A 9,571-nucleotide genomic window follows, 5' to 3' on the forward strand; every position below is an offset into this window, starting at 1 on the left:
CTCGTTGAAAAATATTCATCGATTTCAACAAACTGAATCGAATCAAGAAGTCGAATGAAGAAAATCGATTCGCACGATTGTGGATGCGCCAAGCATCGATTCAAAAAATCGATTAATCGACGAAAACGATTCCGTTGTAAAACCTGTTATAAGTTCATTCAATTAGGCAACATTAACTAATTACTATTAAGAATGTAGTATTTCCTTATGAAATTGCCTACTTTTAGGTGTATTCACGGTTCATCATCGAGCTGTTTAGTAGAATACCTATAAGGCTGTGAACCGTTTCACCAGTTCGTTTAACTTTTAGTTAAAATTTGACAGCTCGATAGTTATTTCCCCTCCGGTTAGAAATAACCCTGCTCTGGAGCATGGTTAAACTTGACAGTTCGAAAGTTTTTTTTTGCTCCCGTGAATTTGAGAATAACTAACCATCTGTCAACTTTGTTCTGAAATGACTACTCGACTGTCAAAGCTCAAATGGGTCGACTGCGATGTTCAATTTAACCATTTGAGGGGAAAATAACTATCGAAATGTCAAATTTTCACTAATAGTTAAACGAACTGGTGAAACGGTTCACAGCCTAAGTAGATGAAAAAACCGAATTTAGTATTGTGCTTTGCTTTGATAAATGGATTATTGGGAAAGTTGTGTATCGCACTTCGAAGGTCACCAAGCAGTGGTTCCAAATATGTTTCTAAGCAAATTGATCCATACCCAAAGTTCTTCAAATGTACATTTACGCGACAAATAACACTGGATTTTCTATCCAAATGCAGATTTACACTTGAGTGCATCATTGCCACAATTAATTACAAGCCTATTTCAAATGGCTGACATACTTTTACAAATGTTTTACAAGCAAGTTTTCGTGAAACAATTAAAACAAACAAACTAGCAACCCTGCTGAGAGCACATGCTTTTGATAAAACGTAAACAATTTTCGTTGGCGCGAAACCGATTCACTGCCTTTTCTTGTCCGCCAACGGCGAAAACAAAGGTGTGGTAACTTAGGCCTTCCATTTTGTAGAAACGAAAACTGCGACACCGAATTTAACGCTTCCGTTCGCTCTAAACTTAGTTTTCCGAATGATCAGGAACGGATCAGTCCAAACACTCTCAACCGTCTTTTCTTCATCCATTACACGCACACACTCATCTGTTCATTTAACTCTATATTCACTTTTTAAGGAACGCAACTTTTTCTGACCTTGTTTTCGAATTAAGCTCCCGAAAGCGTTTTACCTTAAGTTCATATTCTAGTTTCTATGCAAGCTTTTCGAACCTTCTAAGCATTTCTAAACAATAATCGATTATTGAAATCGAATCGCTCAATGCTATTTTTGGAACTATTCGTGCTGTTCGGGAAATGTCAGTTTTCATTAGTTTTGTTTTGATTCAGTTTTCTTCACGTATCAATCAAAACAGTTCTTCATCGGATTGGGTTTCAGTCATCGAATAAGTAGATTCTGGTAAGTTTAATTGACATTTTTTGTTTTTATTCATATGTGCTCTTCTTATCTACTACATTCTTTTCCATCTCTACTCGTATATTGAAAAAAACATCAATTTCTTCAACAGCTATTCGAAAACCGCATACACAAATCTGTCGTCGAATCTGCGTGGCTTTATGATAATTTCTCGCCGTCGCAGTCCTTTGGGTAGAGATTGTGTACATCCTGCTGCACCGTTGTTTCCAAGTGATGTATCTACGGACAATGGATATTTCGAAATGTTCATCGCTTCTCCCATACAACTTTCCGGATTAGTTGACGATTCAGTATCTGGTTGTGCACCGTCCTCGGCCGATTCATTTGGAAATTCGACAGCCTTCTTCACGTCCTGTATGTTACGAGCGTACTGGATACCATTTCTGCTGATCACCACAACCTTTGGACCGTCTCTAGCTACAACCCTGAAATTCTCTTGCGAGAAAATAGGATCCGTTTTGGACTTTTTGCACTGCGCTAATAACACCGTATCGCCGATTTTGATATCTGACTCTCTTGCTCCTCGTGTTAAATCCGCATCTCTTTTGCTTCTCAATTTCGTTTCAGCATCTTTTTCCCGCACATCAGTCCGATCCAATCGTTTGCTTGAATTGTCCCATAGACATGGAAAATGCCCACGGAACTTCCATCCACACATGAGCTCGAATGGAGACACCAAGAGTCTGGAGTGAGGCACTAAATTGTTGTGATGATGGACATAGAGTTGCAGAGCACGTCTCCAGTTGGTTCCTTCAATTTTTGAGGCAGCCAAAGCTTTTATTATGCCTTGGTTTTGGCGTTCCACAGCCCCGTTTGATTGTGGGCTGAGCCGAACCGATTTTCGAACGTTGACACCTTTGTTCTCCCAAAACTTAACAAATTGTGCGCCTTGGAAAGGGGGACCGTTATCACTCTGTAAAATGAGCGGACAACCCCATTGTTGAAACACGGCGCAGAGCGCTGAATTGGTGCTCTCCGCATCCATCTGCTTCATTTCAACAACAGAAATGTATTTCGAGTAAATGTCAACGACCACCAAAAATTCTCCAGATCCGAATCCAGGGACACTCAGGAAATCTATCTGTAATATTTGCCACGGGCCATCGGGCAAATCTCGGCTACACAGTGGAACGGGTGGATTCTTCTTGGAAAGTCGAAGACACGTTTCGCATTTTCGAACGAAATTTTCCACGTCGGAAGACATTCTCGGCCACCAGAAATATTCCCTAACGATGCGCTTCATGGCCACTTCACCTATATGACCACCATGCGCAGTCTGTATGACACGGTGACGTAGAATCTGTGGTAATACGACGCGATTTTCCTTGAAGATTAGTGATCCCAATGTGCGAAGGTATTTCCTTTGAGCTTCGAATCTACGAAGCTCTTGTGGCCACGAGTCCTGCTCGATAGCAGCGCGTAACAGTTGAAACTCATCATCATTCTCGGAGTTGACCTCAATCTCTTCCCACGTTATATTCAAGGATCCTAAGTATAAACATTATAGAATATTAGAAATGAAAACAAAATAATTTAACATGTTTCGTAAATACCTGCATCAATCGCAAAAAGAAAATGATTATCGTCTTCTTCCTCAAAAGGAACTGCATTTTGAGATTGGTCTATCAGCCTCGAAAGTGCATCGGCTACATTAGATTCTCCTGGAATTCTTTTTATCTCAAAGTCAAACGACTGTAACCGAAGGGCCCATGTATCTGCCCGCGCTATTGCTCGTTTTCCAATACGATGATTAGTTCCAAATATATATTCGTTGGCTTCTGCATCAGTCCTGACGGTGAAGTGTCTGCTTAGTAAGTATGATGAAAAACGTTCTACACCCCATACAACGGCCAGTGATTCCTTATGTGCATGTGGGTATTTTTTTTCTGTGGTTTTGATTTTGAAGCGCAAGCTATTACTCTCGGCACACCAGTTTGGTCAAATTGTACCAACACCGCTCCCAAGCCAATAGGAGAAGCGTCTACGTACAATTCTATAGCATCTGTTGGACTATAGTAGCCAAGTGTCTTGATAGTATTCAGAGCCCCATCTTGCAAAAAACGGAATTCTTGTTCTTCCAGCTCCGTCCAATAAAACTCATCTGAATTTGCCAATGCTCTCAATTTTTCAGTTTTTTCTGCCCTGTTGATAATGAAGCGGTCGATGAAGGTCACTAAACCGAGAAAGCTTTTCACTTCATTCCGGTTTTCTGGCCTTCTAAAGCTACTTATGGCGCTCAACTTTTCATCATCGATTTTCCAACCATCTGACGTGAGGACGAACCCAAGGAAATCAACTGACTGACTTCCAAACACACATTTTGATTCGTTTAACTTAACGTTGTGCTCTTTAAGCCTGGCAAGTACTGCCGCCAAATTTTCAGTTTCCAACTCGTTCGCCATCAATTCGAGTTTTCGTGCACTCTGTTGCTTCTCTTTCTTCTTCTTCTTCTTTGCAAGGGAGCTGGATTCCATAACTTTTTGTTTGCCTCTCTTCGGAGCATCGATCTTTGCTGAAATCGATTCCGATGTTGGTGTCGAATCATTTGCTGGCTTTAGCTTCTTAGGAGCTTTTTTCCTAAAAATAGATGAACAGTTCTGTCTAATGATCCATTTTTTTTTTAATATATATAAATTATTTATTTGTTACTTTTTTTTTTTTTATACGTGTCATAGTAAGCCTACGGGTAGCCCGCTTACTACCACAATTAGATTTTTTTTTGTACAATATATCTTGATTTTGCATAATTTTTTTTTCATTTATTATTTTTTATTTATTTTTTTTTTTAATTATTATTTGTGTCATAGTAAGCCTACTGTGCATTCCAGCCTACTTACTACCACCTTTTTTATATTATTAGCTTTTGTCATGGGGAGCCTACCAGGATAAATCCTGGCCTACTCGCCACCATCAGCAGAAAACGCATTAGCTTTTTTTTTTTTATTAGTATATATTCATAAATAGTCTACCTTTTCGCAAGGCGCTCTTGGAGTTCACTTTTTTTTCCAATTCCTTCCAACATTCATGTTATTTAATTAACGGGTATCGTTCTTATATTTAATTCAATTGCTCCACTAAGATACTCACCCTGTGGAAGCATTGTCTGCGCCAATGTGGTAACTTTGGCCTTCCATTTTGTAGAAACGAAAACTGCGACACCGAATTTAACGCTTCCGTTCGCTCTAAACTTAGTTTTCCGAATGATCAGGAACGGATCAGTCCAAACACTCTCAACCGTCTTTTCTTCATCCATTACACGCACACACTCAGCTGTTCATTTAACTCTATATTCACTTTTTAAGGAACGCAACTTTTTCTGACCTTGTTTTCGAATTAAGCTACCGAAAGCGTTTTACCTTAAGTTCATATTCTAGTTTCTATGCAAGCTTTTCGAACCTTCTAAGCATTTCTAAACAATAATCGATTATTGAAATCGAATCGCTCAATGCTATTTTTGGAACTATTCGTGCTGTTCGGGAAATGTCAGTTTTCATTAGTTTTGTTTTGATTCAGTTTTCTTCACGTATCAATCAAAACAGTTCTTCATCGGATTGGGTTTCAGTCATCGAATAAGTAGATTCTGGTAAGTTTAATTGACATTTTTTGTTTTTATTCATATGTGCTCTTCTTATCTACTACAAAAGGGTTTGACGTTTCCGCACTTATGAACCCGCCCGCACTTCTGAAGTGCGGGGTCCAATAAGGTGGGAACTGCGCAATACTATACCATTTAATTCCACTAGAGTTTGTATCCTTTGACAGATACGCGTATTTTGACCTCAACTGTAAGGCCGTCTTCAGTGTCGTGTACTAGACTCGACTTGCGTCTCTAGTCGAGTCTAGTACACGACACTGAAAACGGCCTTACAGTTGAGGTCGAAATACGCGTATCTGTCAAAGGATACAAACTCTAGTGGAATTAAATGGTGTAGTACTAAATTCGTTTTTTTCATCTACTTATATCAAGTCCAGTTATATTTTTTGATACAAAGTATCAAGATTATAATATTGTAAAATAGACAGGGTCACTCACGAGCCTTTTGATCAATCATATATAAATTCTAACAAAACATGATATTCCGTGCAATAGACAGGAACATATAGTGTTATAACCAGTTTTTTTTTATCAATCACATATATACAAATTCTCATAAAACTTCTTATTCGGTGCAATAGACAGAAAAATGTATGTTTTGATATAAAACAAACAGTCGCAACAAGTCACTTTTTAATCACTTACAATAATTAAATTAAGATCATAAGATGTTGTTACCGCTTGGCTGGTTTCACAAACCCAAGAGATTTTTCTTTCATTCTTCTCAAATAAAAATATATATTTCGCTTGATTCAAAAACTTAAGTTGATTAAAATGCACAGATGCGTATTTAATGTTATTTTAAAATTGGTAAAAATAAACAAAAAGAAATATATTCAAAATAAATATAACTGTTTCCGCGGATACGATCCGGTAGGGAATAATTAATACGAAGAGAGATACGTTGAAATTCACGGTTTATTTCCAACTGATTTGGTAGAGTTTACCGTGCCCTATTTATACTCCTTTGCCCTATTCAACTCTCACACAATGATATGTTTACTTCTTCTTGTATGCAATCTTGTGTTGTGTGTTATTGTAACTGAATAATATGTATTGAAATGTCATAACAATAAATGATTGTGTGTTGATGTTTATTGCGCAGTTCCCACCTTATTGGACTCCGCACTTCAGAAGCGCGGGCGGGTTCATAAGTGCGAAAACGTCAAACCCTTTGTTTTCGCCGTTGGCGGGCAAGAAAAGGCAGTGAATCGGTTTCGCGCCAACGAAAATTCTCGACAACTTATTCAAACCGACTCAAGTCAAAAAAGTATACAAACTTACTTTATGATTCTACGTGTTTCGCAGACGAAATTCTACACATTTCGCTCTAAACCAACTCGATTTTTCACTTTTAGAGCGTTTACTTTCCGGATTTACAAAACGACGAAAGTAAGATTTTCAACTTTCGCTACCTAACCACTACTTTCACCGCTCCGCTGTGTGGAGAGACAAAGTGACTTATCCAAGAATCAAAACAAAACACTACTTGAGCCGATTTTACACTGATACAAAAACGTCAAAAGTAACTGAATAATTCGGCTTATCATTTTGTAATAAAATTGTTGTGGGAAATAACAGGAACTCCCTAGTTTTTTATCGCGAGCTTATTATATGTAAAACTTAAGCAATGTACACGGCGAAAAAATGTTAAAAAGGTGATTCATTTTAAAACAGTTTTAGAAGACAGGTTGTGATTCTTCTGAATTAATTTTCTCAAAACCGTATGGAAGTTACTTACGTCGATTTGAAAAAGTAATCGAGAATTGTTTACGTTTTATCAAAAGCATGTGCTCTCAGCAGGGTTGCTAGTTTGTTTGTTTTATTTGTTTCACAAAAACTTGCTTGTAAAACATTTGTAAAAGTATGTCAGCCATTTGAAATAGGCTTGTAATTAATTGTGGCAATGATGCACTCAAGTGTAAATCTGCATTTGGATAGAAAATCCAGTGTTATTTGTCGCGTAAATGTACATTTGAAGAACTTTGGGTATGGATCAATTTGCTTAGAAACATATTTGGAACCATTGCTTGGTGACCTTCGAAGTGCGATACACAACTTTCCCAATAAACCATTTATCAAAGCAAAGCACAATACAAAGATCGGATTGAATATGGTGATCCAATTTTCAGCTATTAGTAATTGTTTTGCAGTAGTATTTACGCTACATTGGTATGATACTGGAGAAAAGGTAAGTACAGTATATTATCGAAAAGTGCGGATGTAATGTGCGCGATTTGGGACCTCAGCATGAGGCATGTTCGTCTGCCGGTGCGGTGTAATGAAAACACCCCGACAGCTTGCTGATGGCCTCAACAATAACAAAATATGATAAATTGTTGTTGCAATATTTTCTGTAGATAACGGTGTCCAACAAAATTATATCATAATAAGATATGCTTATCATTTTAATAACCTCACTTTTCCAAATATATTGGACAGCACAACAGTGAATAGTTTAACTAGGGGGTCTATTCACCGTGGGGCGGCCAAATATTCTGAAATTCTGCAGTAAGATGCGCTTAGGGTAATTCGCCAATTGTTGAACGAAAAAATGCTCGCCAATTGGGTCCTAAAATGTTTAATGAATTCTCGTTTTTATTCAATAATACGAAAGAGCATGTTCTTGCAACTACTTTAGCAAGTTTTCCCGCTCAAATAACGGCTATATCATTTTTTAACTTCAATTTCAAAAATGGTTCCAAATATCAACCTTGACACTTGTGATCTTGTTTGACATTCACTTTTTCGACAAAAATGCCACAGGGCATATAGTTTTAACACTGGGGTTGTTCCTATCTGACATTTCGGAAGGGACACGGAAAACAAAATATACCCAAAATTCGAGTTTAAACCAAGGGGTGTGACAAAATCTCAAAAATCATAAAAAAATGTTTTTTGTACTTAAACCAATGAAAATCATTTAAAAATTGAGTAAACATGTGTTTCTGCCCTAAACTTAAGCGTTTGGTAATAAAATTGAGACAGGGCTTTAGGACCCTATTGTTGAACACGCCATAAGGAATACACGGACTGTTCAACAATAGGTGAGGTTTTTAGCCGTTCAATATTAGGCGAATTGCCCTATATGCCAAAAGTATTGATGCAAATTTTGAGCCCAATAGATTTTAGAAAACCATCCATGCCGAAGAAAACAATGCGTATTTACAACAATTCTCCCTACATCAGCACTGAATAAGCACAGAAACTTTACCGAAGAAAGCACACATGGAATCTCTTCATCTAACTACACCCTCAATTAGACGAAATTCCTTGCACTATGACATATGTTGGTGAATGTGTGGCAATTGAAGAAAGTAAACTATCTATCTAGTAAACTACCGTTTTCACTTGCCTTTGCTTCATTTTTTTCACTCTTACAGAGATATTATCCTTCTCAGGGCCATGTTTCGTTGATTTCAATCCACTAGTTAGTGTAGAGTATCCTTTACTGCTATATCCACCATAAGGAAGTGATGAATACGGTTTGGCTGAGTATCCCAAGTATCCTAATGTGTCTCCTGTGGTTAATCCATATCCAGTTTTCATGTTAATGTTGGGACTTTCTTTTCTTTTTGTTCACTTAATAACACTTCACCGACTCCCGTTTTCCTTCTCGATTCGAACGTTTCGCGCGCTTCCGGACAACTAAAGATCTATCCCTCGGTCTGCGGTTTCTTTTATAGTGTCACAAAGGAGCGGATTATGGACCTGAGCCCGAGTTACAATTCATGGGTTCAACGATTATCGGAACCAACAACTCCTTGACAACCGGAAAGACCGAGCATAAAACTTTGGTATGTACATAAAGGTAGTGTGCTGGAATTCGAGCTTTCAGAATGGTTGACTGAAAGACAAGACGTGAAAACCGCAATATATTCTTGTTTGCTTTACAGTGGCGTTGACTGCTATTCTGCTGGCAGACGGGAGCTTTTACTAGTACTACTTGCAGTCGAGCCCTTTTTAGATAAAATAATTAATCATATGGTGGTATCCGTGGCTATGATTGCGTGTCATGCAGCAATCAAAAAGTTTATGGGAAAGAAAATATTTTATTTTATGATAAACAAATTTCTTGCCCAAATGTGGAGCATGTCGCATCGCGATGCCTTTTTGTGTCAGTATGGAGTGGTATACATAACCATACTTTTTTTTGGGAATGCTTAGTTGATGTTAACTTTCCGAAATTGCGCGATCAGCCACTATCATCGTGTGGTACAGACTCACAATGAAGGTTTTACATTCCAAACCAAAAACGGTAACAACTGAAGCGTTAACGTATTCATGGTTCTAAAAAGCAATGTGTATCTTTGAGTAGCGAGTCTTCTAGTTTGGTTCACATTTTTTACAGACCAATGTTCCAAACGAAAGATTGTACAATAATATTGTACGAGCTCAGTGGCTTTTGTAAAATCTGCTGCCGAGGTGCTTCAGAAGTGCCATAAATAGGATCTGGCTCACATGCTTCAAGTATTGTGAATTTTC

General features: G+C 37.9%; 1 protein-coding gene across 3 annotated transcripts in view; it reads right to left on the reverse strand.

Moving 5' to 3' along the window:
* The window catches only part of LOC5577485 (serologically defined colon cancer antigen 8 homolog), a 55,153-nt gene extending 46,320 nt beyond the window's left edge, over positions 1-8,833 (reverse strand). Inside the window, exon 1 of one of the 3 annotated variants that reach the window (XM_021851649.1) lies at positions 8,442-8,800. In XM_021851649.1, the coding sequence (XP_021707341.1) occupies positions 8,442-8,635 (194 nt within the window). In that variant the 5' untranslated portion in view covers positions 8,636-8,800. Of the gene's footprint in view, positions 1-8,441 lie in introns of all 3 variants that reach the window. The other 2 variants (XM_021851650.1, XM_021851652.1) reach the window with 2 other exon arrangements.
* Between the last annotated feature and the right edge of the window lie 738 nt (positions 8,834-9,571).

The sequence above is a fragment of the Aedes aegypti genome, chromosome 3, assembly GCF_002204515.2.
Source record: "Aedes aegypti strain LVP_AGWG chromosome 3, AaegL5.0 Primary Assembly, whole genome shotgun sequence".
Taxonomy (NCBI): Eukaryota; Metazoa; Arthropoda; class Insecta; order Diptera; family Culicidae; genus Aedes; species Aedes aegypti.